The sequence below is a fragment of the Elephas maximus genome, chromosome 15 (genome assembly GCF_024166365.1).
Source record: "Elephas maximus indicus isolate mEleMax1 chromosome 15, mEleMax1 primary haplotype, whole genome shotgun sequence".
NCBI classification, from domain to species: Eukaryota; Metazoa; Chordata; class Mammalia; order Proboscidea; family Elephantidae; genus Elephas; species Elephas maximus.
The window spans coordinates 86,313,211-86,334,594 of NC_064833.1; the positions used below are offsets into that span (position 1 = coordinate 86,313,211).

General features: G+C 38.8%; 1 protein-coding gene and 1 long non-coding RNA gene across 5 annotated transcripts in view; both read left to right on the top strand.

Moving 5' to 3' along the window:
• The window catches only part of ATP6V1H (ATPase H+ transporting V1 subunit H), a 132,092-nt gene that overhangs the window by 63,634 nt on the left and 47,074 nt on the right, over positions 1 to 21,384 (top strand). Inside the window, exons 10-12 of one of the 2 annotated variants that reach the window (XM_049853514.1) lie at positions 5,108 to 5,286; positions 8,103 to 8,228; positions 17,931 to 18,032. In XM_049853514.1, the coding sequence (XP_049709471.1) occupies positions 5,108 to 5,286; positions 8,103 to 8,228; positions 17,931 to 18,032 (407 nt within the window). Of the gene's footprint in view, positions 1 to 5,107; positions 5,287 to 8,102; positions 8,327 to 17,930; positions 18,033 to 21,384 lie in introns of those variants that run through there. The other variant, XM_049853513.1, reaches the window with a different exon arrangement.
• On the top strand, positions 12,535 to 13,891 carry LOC126058474 (uncharacterized). 3 transcript variants are annotated; one of them, XR_007513228.1, is made up of 3 exons: positions 12,535 to 12,738; positions 12,782 to 12,996; positions 13,031 to 13,891. It is a non-coding gene; the product is annotated as an uncharacterized LOC126058474 (long non-coding RNA). The 3 variants fall into 3 exon arrangements; XR_007513230.1 differs by having other exon boundaries at positions 12,825 to 12,996; XR_007513229.1 differs by having other exon boundaries at positions 12,546 to 12,609; positions 12,696 to 12,996.

Consider the following 21,384-nt stretch of genomic DNA (forward strand, 5'->3'; position numbering starts at 1 on the left):
TGTTGACAGAAAGCCTCCATTTTCTCCCTTCTTTTAAATCATAAGAATGTCTTTAGATGTCTACAACTTTGATGTCTGCAGCTTAGCTAAAATTGAGCCGTTAGCGAAGACATAATAAACCATTCAAATTTAGGTCATCAAACAGGTCAACAAAAGTTTTTTTGTTTTTTTTTTTCTTTAGTGTGTATGTCAGTCTTAAATTTCTATAACCTTTTAAAAAGGTTTGACTGATGAGGCTATTTGAGAATGGTCTCGTTTTTTCCCACATCCTGAAACTCAGGAAGGAAATTTTCGTGACTTTAGGAAGCTTGCTGAGCTGCTGTGAGCTGAACAAATCTACCAGCCGATAATTTTTTTTTTTTTTCCTGTTTGAACTTTATTTTTGAAGATGTCAATCTCAGTTATTCATAGCAGCTGCTGAACTCTAGGTCTCTGCAGTCGTTGCTGTTGGTTAAATTGATTTGTCGATGTTTAGCTCCTAAAATAAACTAGAATGTTTTGAGGCTGTGACTGAGAAAGGTATTAAAGACCATTTTTGTTGTCTGGATTTTTACATCTGTCGGGAGTTTTATTTCTCTTTTTGGTTTGTTTAGTCAAAAAAAACAAAAACAAAAACCCATTGCCATCAAGTTGATTCTGACTCATAGTGACCCTGTAGGACAGAGTAGAACTGCCGCATTGGGTTTCCAAGGAGTGCCTGGTGGATTCTAACTGCTGACCTTTTGGTTAGCAGCCATAGCACTTAAGCACTACACCACCAAGGTTTCCCTGTTTAGTCAAGAGCCAACGTAATATGTTAGATAATAAGGTAAATGATATTTTTACAACTGTATAATTTTCAGCAGAAAGTTTTAAGAAAAATTGCTACTAAATTGAGTTGATCATGTTTTATTCACAGATGTACACATATATGCACCCACAGACCCAGACCTGCACACGCACATGCTCACAGCCTCCTCCTGTGCAAGTAGTTCATAACCATCACTTAGTGATGGCTAGGGCCAGCTCTTGTTTAGTGTCATGGGGACTGCTTTGCCCACTGTTTTATATGGAAGTATTGCCACCAAGAAAGTTTATTCCCAGGTCTGTCCCTCATTCCCTATTTTAGGACTTCTGCCCAGACCTCTCTTTGATTAACCTCTATCTTGATTATTAGATACCAGGTTTGGATGAGGTGTAGCAAGACAGACATATTTATTCTAAGGGTGAGTCCTTTAACACACTGCTGTTTTACCGCGTAGTTTGCAGTGCACTGCATGCAGTGAGCTGTTTGTTAGCTGCCTGCAACAGACAAGTACAGAAATCAGGAATGAGCACTTAGAAACTTATAGGAATGTAACAGAATAATGCTGTGTCTGCTGAATTTAATAACAAATCTGAGCTTGTATTTTGCATGTCTTTAAATTCATTTTTCTAGTAAGTAATATTTATTATATTTTATAAAAGTACTCGTTTATGACTGATTGGAAATTAACAAAACTGGTCACAAATGATATGAGAGCCCTGCAGTTCAATTTTGATGAAGGAAAGATCTGAATTGTCACTTGATTCTGTCTGCTCTGAGTGAATTCATATTTCCTCTACTCCATTGATGTGCTGAAGGCCAAATGATATTTAAATTGGCTTGGGGTGAAGATTCCACTTAGATTTACGGTCTTTCAGAGCCTACATCACCTACAGGTTATCTAGGCTTGCTTCTGGCAGAGTCAGTTTCTTAAGTACTTCTCATCACCTGTTCATTCCTTCTTTTCATTCTTTATAATGAGATGGAGAGAAGAAATTAAGGTAAACTAAGATGGAATTAAGGCATGTTTTGAAGGAAAAATAGATAAAGCTCAAGGATTGATTTGATACAGGATTGGCGGGAAGGGGGCGGGGGCCAAAGGTGATTAAGCTCTGAGGTGCCAGGATCTTGGAGAGTTGAGTGAGGTTTTGGTTTTAGAATACCACAGGGCTGGTCTATATTATTTTGAATGTGTTGAGGTTATAGCTGAAACTGTTGGTTATGATATACCTTAAATATGAAATTTAATTCTCCAAGTGGCAGAAATATAGTGAAAATAACATCCATATGAACAAAACAGCTTTGATATGTTTCCAAAGTTACAATAGATAGTAGTAGGAAAAGTAACTAGAACTTGGAAAAGGGGAAATTTAGTAGAAGAACAAGCAAAATCTCACATAAGAAGGAAAGAGTTTCATAAAGGGAGATTATTAGAATTTAGGGCTACCCCCAGTTTAAGGAACCCTGGTGATGTAGTGGTTAAGTGCTACGGCTGCTAACCAAAAGGTCAGCAGTGTAAATCCACCAGGCGCTCCTTGGAAACTCTATGGGGCAGTTCTACTCTGTCCTATAGGGCCACTGTGAGTCGGAATCGACTCGACGGCAGTGGGTTTGTTTTACAGTTTAAGGATTGAGAAAAGAGTTTGTCTAGTAGGAAACCGCTGCTATTCATAAGGTTTTCAGTGGCTAATGCTTTTCAGAAGTAGACTGCAACAGGATTGTATCCTTTCATCATACCTATTCAGTCTGTATGCTGAGCAAATAATACGAGAAGCTGGACTATATGAAGAAGAACGGGATTGGAGGAAGACTCATTAACAACCTGCGTTATGCAGATGAGACAACCTTGCTTGCTGAAAGTGAAGAGGACTTGAAGCACTTACTGATGAAGATCAAAGACCACAGCCTTCAGTACGGATTGCACCTCAATATAAGGAAAACAAAAATTCTCACAACCTGACCAATAAACAACATCATGAAAAATGCAGAAAAGGCTGAGATTTTCAAGGATTTCATTTTACTTAGATCCACAATCAACACTCGTGGAAGCAGCAGTCAGGAAATCAAAAGATGCATTGCATTGGGCAAATCAGCTGCAAAAGACTTCTTTAAAGTGTTGAAGAGCAAAGGTGTCACCTTGAAGACTAAGGTGCACCTGACCCAAGCCATGGTATTTTCAGTCGCATCATATGCATGTCAAAGCTGGACAATGAATAAGGAAGACCGAAAAAGAATTGACGCCTTTGAATGGTGGTGTTGGCGAAGAATATTAAATATACCATGGACTGCCAAAAGAAGGAACAAATCTGTCTTAGAAGTAGTACAACCAGAATGCTCCTTAGAAGCAAGGACGGCGAGACTGTGTCATACATACTTTGGACATGTTGTCAGGAGGGATGAGTCCCTGGAGAAGGACATCATGCTTGGCAAAGTACAGGGTTAGTGAAAAAGAGGAAGACCCTCAACAAGGTGGATTGACACAGTGGCTGCAACAATGAGCTTAAGCATGACAACAATTGTAAGGATGGCACAGGACCGGGCAGTGTTCTGTTGTGCATAGGGTCACTATGAGTCGGAACCGACTTGACGGCACCTAACAACAACAGTAGGAAACCATAGGTGTCCTGAAAGAATGGTTTGTAGTAGTCATAGACAGGAGCTACGAATTAGGAAGGAATTAAAAATAATGTCTGATGTCTAGGGATACCCTGGTAGCGTGGTGGTTAAGAGCTACACCTGCTGACCAAAAGGTCAGCAGTTCACATCCATCAGGCGCTCCTTGGAAACCCTATGGGGCAGTTCTGCTCTGTCCTGTAGGGTCTCTATGAGCTGGAATTGACTTGACAGCAGTGGGTTTGGTTTTTTGCATTTTTTTTGATGTCTAGTATGGACCTATTGACAAGAATCTCACAGTTTAGTAGCGGAGACAAGCATGTAAAAGTATTGGTAACTTTCATTGTGATTTATTTTTTGACCCATGGATTATATACAAGTGTTGTTTAATTTCTAAATACTTTAAGATTTTTCTAGACAACTGGTTTCTAATTGAATTCCATTGTGGCCAGAGAACATAGGATTTCAGTCCTTTGAAATTTGAGACTGTTTCATGATTCAGCTTATGGTCTGTCATGGTGAATGTAACATGTTGTGTAGTTATTTTCTGCAATAGAAGGATTTGTCTGGTAGGATATCAGTCTGTCAGACCCGAAATGGAAGTTCATGTTACAGTTTTGAAATAATTCTAGAAAGAAGTAATTTAGTTATGCTGTTGCTGCTGTACTCATGATCTATTTATGATAAAAGAATTGCAAGTAATCTGTGATATTTATTCATAAAAGCACTGAGGAAAAAGATTAGTTTCTCAAATATTTTATTGACTCAACTAGAGCTGGATATTGAGCTAAGCCCTAAAAAGTGGTATAAAAATGAATAAGGCATACTCACTAATCTCAAGGTACTTAAGATCTGTTGGAAGTGTAGAGGGAAGAATGGTGGGCATCGATCTCACTAACTTCCAAGTGCCAACGTAAATCTCTTTCTGCATTTAGAGTAATTGGGGTATAACTAGCTTGCAAAACTAAAGAAATTTCAAGTTTTGGCATAGCAGATTTGGAGTTACTAGTTTGTACAGGATTTTTTTTTGGCATTTGACAGGTCTTTACCAGCTTAGTGAAGGTGGGTTTCTCAAGAGCAGGGGTCATGTCTGGTTTGCTCTTGTCCCTACGGCTTAGGGTGATCTTGCTCAGAAATATTGGTTAATTCAGTGAACAGTTTATAAACCTTGAATTCCTTTGCTGTCTTTATAAGTACTCTTAAAAATAGAAAATCACAGAAGACTAGGGATTGTCTGAATGTCACAGAATTTTTCTGATAATTGTTTTAATTAAGAAGAGTTTTTTATTGCTGTCTTTTGTGCACTTACAGTTTGATTGGAGTTGAAAGTGATTGGCTTGAAAGTAGAGAGAAAGTTGAAGAAACACTTTTTCTTAGTTATTCTAAGTGCTGTAGGGGCCAAAATTTGGAGAGTTCACCATTGTATACTCAGAAGGGTCCTGAGAAAGTCATAATGGAGTTAGTTGTAAACATGTTCAGTGTTTGAGGCCCTCATAGGTCACTAGTGAGAAATGTTTAATAAGACATATTGATCTGGGAACAGAAGGTCAGGGAAGATAGTAAGGATTTGCGGTGTAGAGTCATCTACTTAACGGTAATAGTTAAACCCGAGAATAGAAGGACGTGAGGGGGCATAAAAGGAAGTGCAGAGGTCTGAGAACGTTGTGTAATATATTATGCTGTTTCTCATGATCTCATTGTCTAACCCAGAATTTTTTAGAAAAATCAACTGAAAGAGAAACTCGCCAAGAATATGCTCTGGCTATGATTCAGTGCAAAGTACTGAAACAGCTGGAGAACTTGGAACAGCAGAAGTATGATGATGAAGATATCAGTGAAGATATAAAATTTCTTTTGGAAAAACTCGGTGAGAGTGTCCAGGATCTTAGGTATGTATGATTTTCTTTAATTCTTATAGGCTGGACCCATTAGGCCTTGTTTGATTGCATAGTATTTTAAGAAAATCTGGAAACCCTGGTGGTGTAGTGGTTAAGTGCTATGGCTGCTAAGGGTTGGCAGTTCAAATCCACCAGGCGCTCCTTGGAAACTATACGGGGCAATTCTACTCTGTCCTATAGGGTCGCTATGAGTTGGAATCAACTCGATGGCACTGGGTTTGGTTTGGTCTTGGTTTTAAGAAAATCTGAGTTTGTTACCATCTTTAAGAATTAAAGGATTTCATTAAAATGTTATGCCTTTTATTAAAAATTGGAAAATCTAGAAAAACTGGCTCATCATTCTTACTCGGCAACAGTTGGTTAGAGGTGTGCATTCTCTTCAGGGGAGATCCCCACTGCTCTCTGATGTCTGAAATCTGACCAGCTCTTCTCAGGATGACAGCCTGACCCTGGAACCACTTGCGAGTCTACCCTTGAGTTAGAGCCTTCTTAAAACAGCAGTGGTTGTTAAATTATGGAGGAGATTTGCCTCTACGTGGAGAGGTCCCCCCCGCCCCGCCCTTTTGAAGGTCCTGTTACATCATTGGAAACCCTAGTGGCATAGTGGTTAAGTGCTACGGCTGCTAACCAAGAAGTCAGCACTTAGAATCCACCAGGCGCTCTTTGGAAACTCTGTCGGGCAGTTCTACTGTGTCCTGTAGGTTGGCTTTGAGTTGGAATCGACTCAACAGCAGTGGGTTTGGTTTTTTTTTTTTTGCATCATTTCATTTTTTATATTAAAAATCTTGCAAATAAACCCTTATACAGTACAGAGGTGTCTACAGTGAAAAATAAGAGCCTTCCCATCATTTCCTCCTCCTAGTCCCATTCTCCCTCTAGTTTCTTGTGTTCCTTCCACATAAACCTCCACCCCCTCCCCCACCCCCATGGAGTTATGCGTAGCCTTCTGGCCCTTGTTCTTTTTCTGTTTAATAATGTCTTGATGATCTTTCCTGTTAATACAGTTATCTTTCATTTTTAACCAATCAGCATATTTTTAGGAGTTTTACTCTCTGAAGACAAATAACTTCCCTGTAGGTAGGTAGGTTGAGTTTGGGAGAAAGACAGGCTTGGGCTTGAATTGTTTGGCTACTTTCTAGATCTGTGACCTTGAACATGTTTCTTCTTTAAGTCTCAGTTTTCTTTCTGGTAGAATAGCAGTAAAAATGCTAACTTCACAGAATTTGTTGTAAGGCTTTAAAAAAAAAAAAAAAAAAAAAGGCTTTAGGTACCCAGAAAATGCCCCAGGGGTAGTATATGCCCTAGAAATGTGTCCAACAGATAGTTTAATTTGGTGCATAATCCCAAGGCCCAAAAGATTTCATAGAAATGCAGCGTATTACCTATATTGGTGACTCGTAATGGGTTTTGTAGATTTTTATGTCATTCTAAAATTTTAAAATATGGGTAAGTTGATCATAATATAATAGCCTGGCAATAGGCTTTCACAGTTATAAGTTCTGTTATTATGTTTATTTTTAAAATATGTGATAAGTTCCTCTATAATAATTGTTTAAGACCTGTTTTTTTAAAAAACTAAGATTAGTCATAGTTAGTTTTGAAAATAATTTAATTCATGCCTCCTTGTTAGCCAAGTATTATCATTGATTTTTTTCACCTTGAATTTGATCATTTGGAAAGTATTTTTATTTACATAATGTGAGTGATGGGTGCAGTTGAAAGAGATTTGTCTCTGATCTGACAGTTAAAGATTTAGGATACTAATGTTAAAAAATACTAAAGTACTTATACTAACTGGTCTTATGTTAAAAGCACATTAATATTTTTTCAAAGGGATATTTTCTGGTCAATTTAACTAGTAAATACTGGTTACACCAGATTGTGAGTCTTAATATTTAAATGGCTACGTCTTTTTTTTTTTTTTTTTAACTGAAATGAAGACCAAGCATTTCCTTTCGCTGAGTCTTTATACTGGTTGATCACATTTAAAATTTTTATATTATGACGTTTTGAATAATAAATTGTTAGTCTAAGCACAGCGAATGATTTTTTAAAGTACATTGCAGTTATATGTATAACTCCCCCCACCCCCCGCGCGAAAAGCAAACCCACTGCTGTAGATTCTGACTCATAGCGACCCTATAGAACAGAGTAGAAGTGCCCTGTAGGGTTTCCAAGGAGCAGCTGATGGATTCAAACTGCTGACCTTTTGGTTAGCAGCCAAGCTCTTAACCACTACGCCACCAGGGCTCCTGACTTCTAATAGATGAATTCAGTTGATGAATAACCTCTCCATTTTGATAATCATATTGTAAAATATTGAACTGATAGTTGTGATTTTTCTTTTTTTGTGAGGTAGTAGTGTAGTTTTTTAAATAATGTAATAGTATTACAGGATATTATTTTATGTTGAAGTTCTACGCTTTTACATAAGTTTATATTAATATATCTAGTGGTCTGGCAGTTACAGTAATTCAGGTGTCCTAGTAGAAACTGTGTTAGATTATCAGATAGTTTTATTGACTGACATTTACGTATAAGGGTAAGGATTTTGAAAGTCAATGCTCATTTTAATATCTCGTACCAAGCGTTTAAATTTCAAAGGACTGTGGGTTCTTTTTGTATCTTAATAAAATTTTACATGATTTATTAAAAATTATTTAAACGTTCAGTAAACTTTTTAAAGTGGTAGTTTGTTATAGTACGAAGGATCACAATCTGGGTTATCAGTGAAGATGTTATATTTTGTTTAATTTTGAAGTAACTGTCCGATTTTTATAAACTTTGAATTCTTTAAACCTTTTCAGCTCGTTTGATGAATACAGTTCAGAACTGAAATCTGGAAGGTTGGAATGGAGTCCCGTGCACAAATCTGAGAAATTTTGGAGGGAGAATGCTGTGAGATTGAACGAGAAGAATTATGAGCTCTTGAAGTACGTTTTTATTCCATTTTATTTCCTTACACCTATGCTTCCATATTCCCTAGTTTCAGGTATTCTCTGGTTTTAATTTGTATTTTCTTGTTGACTAGTGAGGTTAAGTACCTTTCCATATGTGTATTGACCATTTGATATCTTCTTTTCAGGCGAAAGTGCCTGTTCAAGTCTTCTTTTCATTTCGTAGAAGTTCTATATGTATTTCAAACATGAGTTCTTTATCATATGTATCCATTGCAAATGTTTTCCCACATTCTGTTGCTTTCTGTTTTACTCTTTAATGGTGTCTTGGTTAACAGAAGCTCTAAATTTTAATGTAGTTCAATTTATAAGTCCTTTCCTTTATGGTTAATGCTTTCCTGTGTCCTGTTTAAGAAGGTCTTACCTACCCAAGGTCAAAAAGATATTTTTTTTGTTATCTTCTAGAAACATTATTGCTTAACCTTTCACATACAGGTCTCTACTCCGTCTGGAATTGATTTGGGGATAAGGTATGAAGTAAGTGTCAAAATTCATTTTTTTCCCCCTCGCACGGATATCTAATTGACCCAGCACCATTTATTGAAAAGAACATTTTCCCCAGTGCTCCCGGGTTACTCTGTCATGGTAAGATGACCATGTGTGTGCAAGTGTCTCCCTCCATCCTTCCCTCCCTTTGTCCTTCCTTCCCTCCTTTTTTTTCCCTTCATTCTTTTCTTTCATCGAGATATAACTCACATACCATACAACTCACCCATTTAAAGTGTACAATTCAGTGGTTTTTAGTATATTCACAGGTATGTGCAGTCATCACCACAGTCAACTTTAGAACATTTTCATTCCCTTAACAAGGAACCTTATATCCTTTAGCTATCACCCTATTCCCCAGCCTCCCAGGCCTGAGCAACCACTAGTCTACTTTCTGTTTCTATGAATTTGCCTGCTCTGGACATTTCATGTTACTGGGAGTGTACAGTATTTGTCTTCTTGTGACTGACTTATCTCTCTCAGCATAATGTTTTCAAGGTTCTGATAAAGGTTGTAGCATGTATCAGAACTTCATTTTTCATTTCTCTTGGTATACACCTAGGTGTGGAATTATTAAATCATGCGACTCTGTGTTTAGCCATTTGAGGAGCTTTTAGACGGTTTTTCAAAGTGGCTGCACCATTTTACATTCCCACACCAGTGTATGAGGCTTCTGATTTCTCTATATCCTCACCAATATTTGTCATTATCTGACTTTTTAATCGTAGCAATCCTAGTGATTCTGAAGTAATATCTCATTGTAGTTTCAATTTGTGTTTTCCTGATGACTGGTGATGTTGAATGTATTTTGATATGATTGTTGGCCATTTGTCTATCTTTGACGAAATGGCTGTTCAGATTGTTGGCCCATTTTTTAATTGGGTTGTGTTCTTTTGTAATTTGGAGTGTCAGATTCATGAACATGTTATATCACTCCCTTCTTGCTGTTGTTTCATTTCTCGTTTTGTCCATTTTTTTGGGTTTATGCTTTTAAAAAGAAAAACATCCTTTTATTGTCATTTGAATGCGGTAAGGAGCAAAGGTGCTCAGTGAATGAACGTGTGTTCGCTGGAGCCTCTTCAGGTAGACCTGCCTCTGTCGTTCAGATTTATTTTCTGTATGTTACTGAAAATGCTACGTTACTCTTACTTAAAGAAAGTGTCGCAAACCAAAGTGAATGGTTGAGGTGTTGGCAGCACTGATGATGGAAAATAGGTATGAATAGGGTAAGAGTGGTGGTTTTTTTTCAGCATTGTCTTGCCACTTTGAGTTTCTAATTTCAACAATAGCAAAAAAGAGCTCGAATAATGTTTTTCAAATCTATTCTTTGGAAAATTTGAATATGATGGGGAAAGCTTTTTACAGATTTATCACTGAAGCATTACATGTTATCTTTATAATGATACACTTAAAGGGCCTTATAAAATGTACGTTCTATTTTCTGGCATTGGGTTGTAATTTTTATGGCTCCTTGAAATTAAACCTTTACCTTTATATGAGCCTTTGTGATTTTTCTGAATAACCAGAATCAATAACATGTAGCATTTTAGTTTTCTGTTGAAGTGATGATGAGAATATTTGAAGGCACTGTTTGTAGTTTTTGTTCCTACCAATTCTCTGCATGAGGATGAGTGGTAGGAAGAGCATCCTCGTGCTGCTCTTCAAACTAGCTGGTAAAGTAGATGCAGATGAAATCTTTATTTGATTCTGCTGTTAAAAAAGCACAGTGCACACTAGCCTTCTTTTCATCTGTGGAGATGGCACTTATCTAAGGCTGTGACCTGTTTTCCAGGTAATTCCAAGCCTAGCAAGTATATGATATAAGCTCACTTTTTCTCTAGCATGTGTGAGTACAATAATATTCAGAAAATACCTTGTTGCTTTGTATGTTTAATTATGAAATAAATGTGAATTTGAGAAAAGGAATATTCTAACGTATGTAACACCATGATGATGATAATTAAGAGAAAAGCAAAAGCTGAGGGAACAAACATGTTTATAAAGCTGAGGAAAAAAGTGAAAGAGAACAAGAGGACACTTGGTGAGCAATCAATTAAAATAATAATGTACATTCTCTTGGATTTAAACCGATACTCTCCAAGATTACATTTCTAGGAAATGTCAGAGGCTGAATTCACATTTAGGTCTAATTCCAAAGCTGTGATATGTTGCTGCCTTGATCCCATTAGAGAATTTGACAGAATCATGGCCTGTGGTTAATGTGGTGGGAGAGATTTGGATTATGATTGAGGGACCCACTATTGACGTAATGACTACTCACGGACAGCTTGGCAGGAGCTCTTTGCTACCACAGAAATCTCTTTTTTGGACCTGTTCTCTTGAACATTTTTATTGATGATTTGAATGTAGAACTAGAAAGCATGCTTCGCAAACTTCCAGAAGATACAAAGATGTTTTCATTATTGCATAAGACTAAATGGTCCTAAGGGATAAAAATACCATTGAGTAATTTCTGTCTTGTGTAGGGGATTTGCCTAGGTCTCTGTGATTCCTTTCGGCTGTAACTGTCTTTGAGTCTAAGGCTGCGCTTTTCAAACTTGACTGGAGAGCTTATTAAAATTTAAAATGCAGGTTCTCAATCTGGCCTAGGGTGGAGCCTGAAGTTCAGCATTTCTAATGTCAGGGTGGTGCTAGTGGCTGGCAGACCCTATTTTGGGTAGCAGGGTGGTACAGTCTCCAGTGTTCTTACTGTGCCAGGGTTACCTGAACCTGTGTCTTTACAAAAGGTTATCTGTATACAGGACCATGCTGCATGTATTCATCTGTGGCTTGACTTTCTCACTTAGTATGGCTTAGAGATCTTTCCTTAGTCAATACACAGTCTTTTTTTTGTTATTATGGTAAGTGTATATGTATGTGTGTACGTATATATAACAAAATACCAGCCATCCCAACATTTTTTATGTGTACAATTCAGTGACGTTAATTACATTGATCATGTTGTACAGCCATCACCACCATCCAGATTCTTCGATCGCCCTTAATGGAAGTTTAGAGCTCCCTAAGGAATGTCTGTCCTTTTCCCCCTCCTTCCTGCCCCTGTTAATCACTAATAAACTTTGGTGTCTATACATTTGCCTATTTTGAATACTTCATGTAGGTGGGATCATACGATTTTTGTCCTTCTGTGACTAACTTGTTCACTCAGCATCTTTTCAGGGTCCATTCGTTTTGCGGCGTGGATCAGGACCCCATTCCTCTCTGTGGGTGACTGGTGCTCCGTTGCGTGTGGGAACACCACATTTCGCTCAGTCATTAATTTTGCGGCGTGGATCAGGACCCCGTTCCTCTCTGTGGGTGACTGGTGCTCCGTTGCGTGTGGGAACACCACATTTCGCTCAGTCATTAATTTTGCGGCGTGGATCAGGACCCCGTTCCTCTCTGTGGGTGACTGGTGCTCCGTTGCGTGTGGGAACACCACATTGCGCTCAGCCATTAATTTGCTGGTGGACATTTGTTTTCACCTTCGAGTATTGTGAAAGGTGCTGCAGTGAACACAGGGGGTACAAGTGTCTGTGTTCCTGCTTTCAGTTTTTTGGGGCATGTACCCAAGTGTGGAATCCCTAGATAAGTTTTTTGAGGAACCACAGACTGTCTTGCACAGTGACTGCACCGTTTTACGTTCCCACCAGCGGTAGACGTGGATCTCAGTTTCTCCACATCCTCACCAACACCTGTTGTTTTCTCTTTTCCCAATCACAGTTATCCTAGTGGGTGGGAGGTGGTATCTCACTCCCAATCACAGTTATCCTAGTGGGTGGGAGGTGGTATCTCACTCCCAATCACAGTTATCCCAGTGGATGGGAGGTGGTATCTCACTCCCAATCATAGTTATCCCAGTGGGTGGGAGGTGGTATCTCACTCCCAATCATAGTTATCCCAGTGGGTGGGAGGTGGTATCTCACTCCCAATCATAGTTGTCCTAGTGGGTGGGAGGTGGTATCTCACTCCCAATCATAGTTGTCCTAGTGGGTGGGAGGTGGTATCTCACTCCCAATCATAGTTGTTCTAGTGGGTGGGAGGTGGTATCTCACTCCCAATCATAGTTATCCTAGTGGGTGGGAGGTGGTATCTCACTCCCAATCATAGTTATCCTAGTGGGTGGGAGGTGGTATCTCACTCCCAATCATAGTTATCCTAGTGGGTGGGAGGTGGTATCTCACTCCCAATCATAGTTATCCTAGTGGGTGGGAGGTGGTATCTCACTCCCAATCATAGTTATCCTAGTGGGTGGGAGGTGGTATCTCACTCCCAATCATAGTGGGTGGGAGGTGGTATCTCACTCCCAATCATAGTTATCCTAGTGGGTGGGAGGTAGTATCTCACTCCCAATCATAGTTATCCTAGTGGATGGGAGGTGGTATCTCACTCCCAATCATAGTTATCCTAGTGGATGGGAGGTGGTATCTCACTCCCAATCATAGTTATCCTAGTGGGTGGGAGGTGGTATCTCACTTCCAATCATAGTTATCCTAGTGGGTGGGAGGTGGTATCTCACTCCCAATCATAGTTATCCTAGTGGGTGGGAGGTGGTATCTCACTCCCAATCATAGTTATCCTAGTGGGTGGGAGGTGGTATCTCACTCCCAATCATAGTTATCCTAGTGGGTGGGAGGTAGTATCTCACTCCCAATCATAGTTATCCTAGTGGATGGGAGGTGGTATCTCACTCCCAATCATAGTTATCCTAGTGGGTGGGAGGTGGTATCTCACTCCCAATCATAGTTATCCTAGTGGGTGGGAGGTGGTATCTCACTCCCAATCATAGTTATCCCAGTGGATGGGAGGTGGTATCTCACTCCCAATCATAGTTATCCCAGTGGATGGGAGGTGGTATCTCACTCCCAATCATAGTTATCCTAGTGGATGGGAGGTGGTATCTCACTCCCAATCATAGTTATCCTAGTGGGTGTGAGGTGGTATCTCACTGCGGTTTTGATTTGCATTTCCCTAATGACTAATGACGTTGAGCATATTTTCATGTGCTTTTGGCCATTTGTATTTTTCTTTAGAGAAGTGTCTCTTCAGTTCCTTTGCTCATTTTTAGATTGGGTTGTTTGTTTTTTCGTTTTTAAGTTATAGGAGTTTTTTTTTTTTTTTTGTTAATATATTCTGGATATTAAACCCTTATCAGATACACAATTTCCAAGAATTTTCTCCCAGTCTCTGGATTATCTCTTCACTTTGTTGATAAAGGCCTTTGATGAACAAAAGTTTTTAATTTTTATGAAGTCCCATTTATCTATTTTGTCTTTGGTTGCTTGTGCTTTCCATGTCATAGCTAAGAACCCATTGTTAAAAACTAAGTCCTGAAGCATTACCCCTATGTTTTTTTTTAAGAGTTTTATGGTTTTAGTTCTTACATTTAGGTCCTTGATCCATTTTGAGTTAATTTTTTTTCTGTCATGTGAGGGTGTAGGTCTAGTTTGCATGTAGAAATCCAGTTGTTCCAGAACCATATGTTAAAGAGACCGTTCTTTCCCCATTGAATGGACTTAGCAGCCTTGTTGAAAATTCTAATAGAACTTTTGAATTATTAAAGGTAAAAACTGTCAGTTTTCTAAGACTTTTAAATATTCTAAGCCTTTTAAAATTCCTTTGCCACCCCAAGATTTAAAAAAATAATTTCCCATATTTTCTACAAATATTTTTATGTATTCTTTTCCTTTATGCCTGTTAGTAAATTATTTTCATATTTCTTCAGTTAGTTCTTGGCTCACTTCTTTTTAGACCAATTCCAAGATATTTTATAGATTTCTGTTTCTCTACTATATTTGCTGCTTGGTAATTATTGAAGTATTAGGAATTTAGTTTTTATATACTTGCGTTATACACAGCTATTTATTTTATTCATAGATTTGTGATTTTTGAAGTGATTTTCTTTGATTTTGTAGTAATCAGATTGAGTGGAAAGAGTGACAATATTCTTTCTATTTGTCATACCTCCTACTTCTCTTTCCTTACTGCATAGCTTAGGCCTCTAACATCTTGTTAGATTTTAGTAATCATAGTGTTTTTTTCTGAATTTGGCTTTGGGTTGCTAATAAATCTCTTTACAAGACTGAGGAAGTATCCACCTGGTTCTGGTGTACTGATGCCTTTTTTTTTTTTTTTCTTCCCAAAACAGCTGTTGAATTTTTAATTTTTTTTTTAGCTTTCGTTAATATAGTCCTATGTTCATCCCCCATCTACAAATGTACTGAATTACATTAAAATATATGTTACATTATTACATGAGGAAATGCTCATGATCGTTAGCCATTAGAGAAATGCAAATTAAAACTACAATGAGATACCATCTCACCCCAACAAGGCTAGCATTAATCCAAAAAACACAAAATAATACATGTTGGAGAGGTTGTGGAGAGACTGGAACACTTATACACTTCTGGGAGGAATGTAAAATGGTACAACCACTTTTGGAATTTTATTTGGTGCTTCCTTAAAAAGCAGAAATAGAAGTACCATGTGATCCAGCAATCCTACTCCTTGGAATATATCCTAGAGAAATAAGAGCTCTCACACGAATAGATACATGCACAACCATGTTCATTGAAGCACACTCTTCTCAATACCAAAAGGATGGAAACAACCTAGTTGCCCATTGATGGACAAATGGATAAACAAATTATGGTATATTCACACCTTGGAAAACTACGCAGTGATGAAGAACAATGATGAATCTGTGAAACGTAGCATGGGTGAATGTAGAAGGCATTATGCTGAGTGAAATTAGTCACAAAAGGGCAAATACAGTATGAGACCACTATTATAAGAACTCAAGAAAAGGTTTAAACAGAAGAAAACATTCTTTAAGGGTTACAAGGGTGAGGAGGGAGAGAGAGGGGTATTCACTAACTAGATAGTGGATAAGAATTATCTTAGGTGAAGGGAAGGACAATATACAATACAGGGGAAGTCAGCACCCTTGGACTAACCAAAAGCTAAGTAGTTTCCTGAATACAGCCAAACACTTTGAGGGACAGACTAGCAAGGGCAGTGGTCTGGGGACCATGGTTTCAGGGGATATCTAGGTCAATTGACATAACGTTTATTAAGAAAATGTTCTGCATCCCACTTTGATGAGCGGTGTCCGGGGTCTTAAAAGCTAGGGACATGGCCATCTGAGATGCATCAATTGGTCCCAACACACCTGGAGCAAAGGAGAGTGAAGAACACCAGAGACACAAGGAAAATACTAGCCCAAGAGACAGAAAGGGCCACATAAACCAAAGACTCCATCAGCCTGTGACTGGAAGAACTAGATGGTGCGTGGGTACCACCAGTGACAACCCTGACAGAACACAACAGAGAGTCCTTGACTGAGCAGGAGAAAAGTGAGGTGCAGAACTCAAATTCTAGTAGAAAGACCAGATTAATGGTCTGACTGAGACTGAAGGAACCCCAGGAGACATGGCCCCCAGACTCTCTGTTAACCCAGAACTAAAACCATTCCCGAAGCCAACTCTTCAGACAAAGATTAGACTGGACTATAAGACATAAAATGAAGAGTGTGCTCCGTATTTCAGGTGGATAACCTACACATGGGGCCAAATGGGCAGGTCCTGCCCAGAGGTGAGATGAAAAGGCAGAAAGGGACAGGAGTTGGTTGAATGGACACCGGAAGTCTGGGGTGGAAAGGAGGAGTGTGTTGTCAAATCACAGAGCAACTAGGGTCATATAACAATGTATGTATAAATTTTTGTGTGAGAAGCTAACGAGCTGTAAACTTGCACTTAAAGCACAATTAAATATATGTTTATATATAATACTTTAAAATATGTATTTTAATGTTGAACCATCCTAGCATTTCTACCTGAAAAATGACATTCTCTTAGTATACCTATACTTACAGAATGTCATTTTTCAGGTGGAAATGCTAGGATGGTTGGAGATTTGCGCCTACCCAGAGGTGCCTCAGAAGAAAGCCCTGGCCATCTGTTTCCAAAAATCAGACGTTGAAACTCCTCTCCCTGTGGAGCACATTTCAAAATTGACTTGATGGCAACTGGTTTATTTCTAAGTCACTGGCATATTAGAAAGTACTTATATTTTAATATGTTAGTCTTCTACCTAGGCATTTCAAAAATTACTCATTCTGGTTGGTTATCACAGTTATGCTCTCCTTGTAGAATGGAGTGAGAAGTTTTCCTGTGCTCCTGAGTCTTTACGTAACACAGGAATGGTCTATTCCTTGTACTGTCCCCACTTGGAAGCATGAGGAAGGCAGTCCTTTTCCAGCTCTGTGGGTTCTGAGCAGCATAGCCCTCTTCCTCCACTCCCAAGGACGCACATACCTCGTGGGTAAATCCACCCTCTCCCTGGAGGTCCTCAGGAAAGGCATACGTTTGTGGTTGTGGCTTTGGCTCACCAGAGGCAAGCGTTCTCTGCTGTTGATCCTTGGTTCCTGACCCGGAAGTACCCCTCAGGCTGCAGCATTAGCTTTATTCTGCTTGTATAGTTGCTCCTGAATACATATTGGGAGGGAAAGGAATTCAGAACTGTACATTTGGGCTGCCGTGTTCTCAGAAACATCCATCTCCTTTTATGGATTTAGTCTTATTTGTACAATATATATTCCAGTTTTTTGTGAGATTTGGGGCAAAGAGAGGGGAAATGTGTGTGCTCAGTGTTTAGTCACCCATCTTGATCAGAGAGTGCTGAAAGTAATTTGTTTCTAATAATAACAGAAGGTGTTAAAGTTCTAGAATGATGTATTTTTTAGAAATTAGTAAGGATTCACTGGTGGCCTTACATTAAAATAACTTTTCCATGCGATAGAGTTCCCAATGTTTTGGGAATTGTGCATGATATACATTGCAAATCTGCAGTTTATGTGTGTCTAAAAGGTTTGAAAATTGCTAACTTATATATAATAGTGAAATTAGTGGGAATATATGATTTTAAGGAACCATTTTTAAGGGAGGAGCCCTGGTGGTGCAGTGGTTAAGAGCTATGGCTGCTAACCAAAAGGTTGGCAGTTTGAATCCACCAGCCGCTCCTTGGAAACCCTATGGGGTAGTTCTACTTTGTCCTACAGGGTTGCTATGAGTTGAAATCAACTGGATGGCAATGGGTTTGAGTTTTTTTGGATCTGTATTATACCTATGCTCTATTATGCTCTATGGAAAAATTAAAAATTTATCTCTCTTTGGATTAAATTTATTTCAGAATCTTGACAAAACTTCTGGAGGTGTCAGATGATCCACAAGTTTTAGCTGTTGCTGCCCATGATGTTGGAGAATATGTGCGGCACTATCCACGAGGCAAACGGTATGAGAAAAACATTTGGGTTTTCCGAAACGGTCAGCATAGAACCTTAGCTGGTGTACTTATCTAAAGTAGAGTAGTTCGGCAAAGGGACTTATGAAATAAATGACGATTATCATAATACTGGTAATTATGGTAAACCTATTTTTTTTAATTAAAAATAAACCCATGCAGTGTAAAAATATAAGTACACTTGTTTAATCCTACTGTAGCCAATAGAGATCATACTGGAAACTTCGTGTTAAAGATTGTCTTTGGTTTCTATGGTTTAATTCAGTGGTCATTTTGTGAGCAGCCGTTATTTTTCAACTTCTGTTTGAAGTTGCAGAAATGAATTAGACATAGACTAAGGAGCTCTAGTGGCTGAGTGATTAAGCACTTGGCTGCTAACCTTAAGGTCAGTGGTTTGAACTCACCAGCCGCTCCATGGGAGGAAGACCTGGCGATCTGCTCCCGTAAAGATTATAGCCTAGGAAACTCTATAGGGCAGTTCTACCGTGTCCTGTAAGGTCAGTATGCGTCAGAATTGACTGAACGGCACACAACAACAACTGACCTCAATAGGTTCAAAGTATAAAAAGCAATATGAATATAACACCTGTAGAGAAAAGTTACAGTAGATGTATAGTGGCATAGTAATGGAATTTACATATTTGACAGTTTTGACAGAAGGGAACTTAGCGTGGGAGAGAACAGGTGAGGCCTTACAGAGGAAGTGATGCTGCTTATAAATGACTTAAAATGACTGAGGTACATTAACACTGAAAAGATAGATTTATTTTGCAAAAATAAGAAATGAAAAGAAAACATTAAATATGACAGGAGTGATATCATGTCCTGTGGAAAAGCAGGAATGTGTAGTGCTGTGGTTCAGTTGTTGCTATTCTACATGCTAACTAGTTTCCTAATCTATAAAATGGGATGTTAATAGTGTTCCTTCCTCATGAAGCTGATGTTAGGATTAAATGAGTTAATCCAAGTACAGTGCTTAGAACAGTGCCAATAGATACATAGTAAGTACTCAATGGGTATTAGCTGCATTTTTTATTATTAATACTAATACTTTATATTTGTCAAACCAGTCTATAAGGACAGCACATAACAATCTTTATCTTATTTATCAAATAGCAGTATCAAAATGTATAAACCCAAAACATCCTAGGATGTAAGGAAAAACTGACACAGCCAAAGTTGTAGTTGTAGACTTGAATATTCTGCAATGTTTATAAGAAGACTTTTTCTTTGATTGTGCTGTATATAAGTATTTAAACATCTAAAAAACCAAAAACCCACTGCCGTCGACTATGACTCATAGTGACCCTATAGGACAGAGTAGAACTGCCCCCATAGAGTTTCCAAGGAGCACCTGGTGGATTCCAACTGCTGACCTTTTGGTTAGCAGCTGTAGCTCTTAACCACTATGCCACCACGGTTTCCAAAAATATCATATCATGTAAATGATTATATGGACATCTGTCCCTTCAAGCAGAAAAATTACGTTTTCCCCTCCAAGTGTCTATGGAATATATTACTTTTGAGCTTTACTTTGTTTCTGTATCTGCTTCATAGTAGCTCAGGCTGCTTTGTGGACTTTGGTAACCCTGACTATAAACCTATGACAGTTTCATCTGCAGCAGAATTTGCCAGTGCCGTGGAATGTCACTTGGGTCACATGCTGAGTTGTAGGGGTTGAGCACTATTATATGTAGAACTAGGCTTAGGTTAGAAGTAGGTTCAGATGCAGGGAGGAGAGGTCGTAATTCAGGTCCCTTTGGAATAAAAGGGAACTTTTCTCTTGTGTTTCTTCTGGGTCGGAATAACGGCCATGAACATCTCAGAACTCAACATGACGGGTCACTATGGTAAACATGTAAGATGCAACATGGTAGCCTCTGGGTATGGAGGGTAGGTGTACCCCGTAATTTGAGCTCCTCTTGAAGGTAAATGAGAGTAGTTTCTAGTAGAAGAAATATTAGAAAGTAGCATATGGGAAACTACTCAGGATCTTAGTATATATCCAGGTATAGTAAAAAATTACTTAGTTCATCTAATGAATCATTTAATTGTACTCATGTGGAACCTGTACATGGATCAAGAAGCAGTCATTCCAACAGCACAAGAGGATACTGTGTGGTTTAAAATTGGAAAAGGTGTGTGACAGTTGTATCCTTTCACCTTACTTATTCAGTTTGTATACTGAAAAAATAATCCAAGAAGCTGTACTATACGAAGAAAGTGGCATCAGGATTGGAGGGCGACTCATTAACAACCTGTGATATGCAGATGGCACAACCTTGCTTGCCAAAAATGAAGAGACTTGAAGCACTTATTGACAAAGGTGAAAGACTACAGCTTTCAGTATGGATTACACCTGAACATAAAGAACATGAAAATTCTCATAACTGGATCCATAAACAACATCATGATAAATGGAGAAGTAATTGAAGTTGTCAACGATTTCATTCTACTTGGATCAATAATCAATGTCAATGGACATAGGAGTCAGGAAATCAAACAACATACTACTCTGGGCAGATCTGCAAAAGACCTCTTTAAAGTTTTGAAAAGCAGAAGATGTTACTTTGATGACCAGAGTACGTTTGACCAAAGCCACGGTCTTTATAATTGCCTCATGTGTACGTGAAAGCTGGATAATGAAAAAGGAAGACAGAAAAAAATTGATGTATTTGAAACTGTGGTGTTGGCAGAGAATATTGAACATACCATGGACTGCCAAAAGAATGAACAAATTCGTATTAGAAGAAATATAATGAAAATTGTTCCTTAGACGCGAGGATGCCAAGACTTCAGCTTGCTTACTTTGGACACGTCATCAGAAAAGACCAATCGCAAGGAAAGGACATCATGTTTAGTAAAGGAGAGGGTCAGTGAGAACGAGGGAGGCCCTCGGTGAGAAAGATTGACACAATAGCCGCAACATTCGACTCAGACATACCCATCAATGATCGTGAAGAGGCACAGCAACATATCACCTCATGTTCAAACTGCAGAGTGTTCTCGTTCTAACCCAGTAGTGGGAACTCTTGGTAATGGTTTTGCATAGGTTCAGAGAGAAGGTGGCTCAGATTTGGACGTGTGTGTGTGTAAAAGAACTTAGTATCAGAAGCAAGATCACCCCTCTGAGCTGCAAGTCTGCATGACTGATGGCTTTGGTGGCTGGAGCCTCTGGCAAAGGGAGGCGGTATCCACCTAGAGGCACCCTTGGGGACTTGTCGCCCTGCTGACGATGCTCTCAGGCACACCCCTTTTGAAAAGTCACAGCGTGCAAGCTGCTGTTGAGACAGGACCACCTGACTCAGATAGGCCTGGTTACTTTCTGCCTTACATTTCCAAT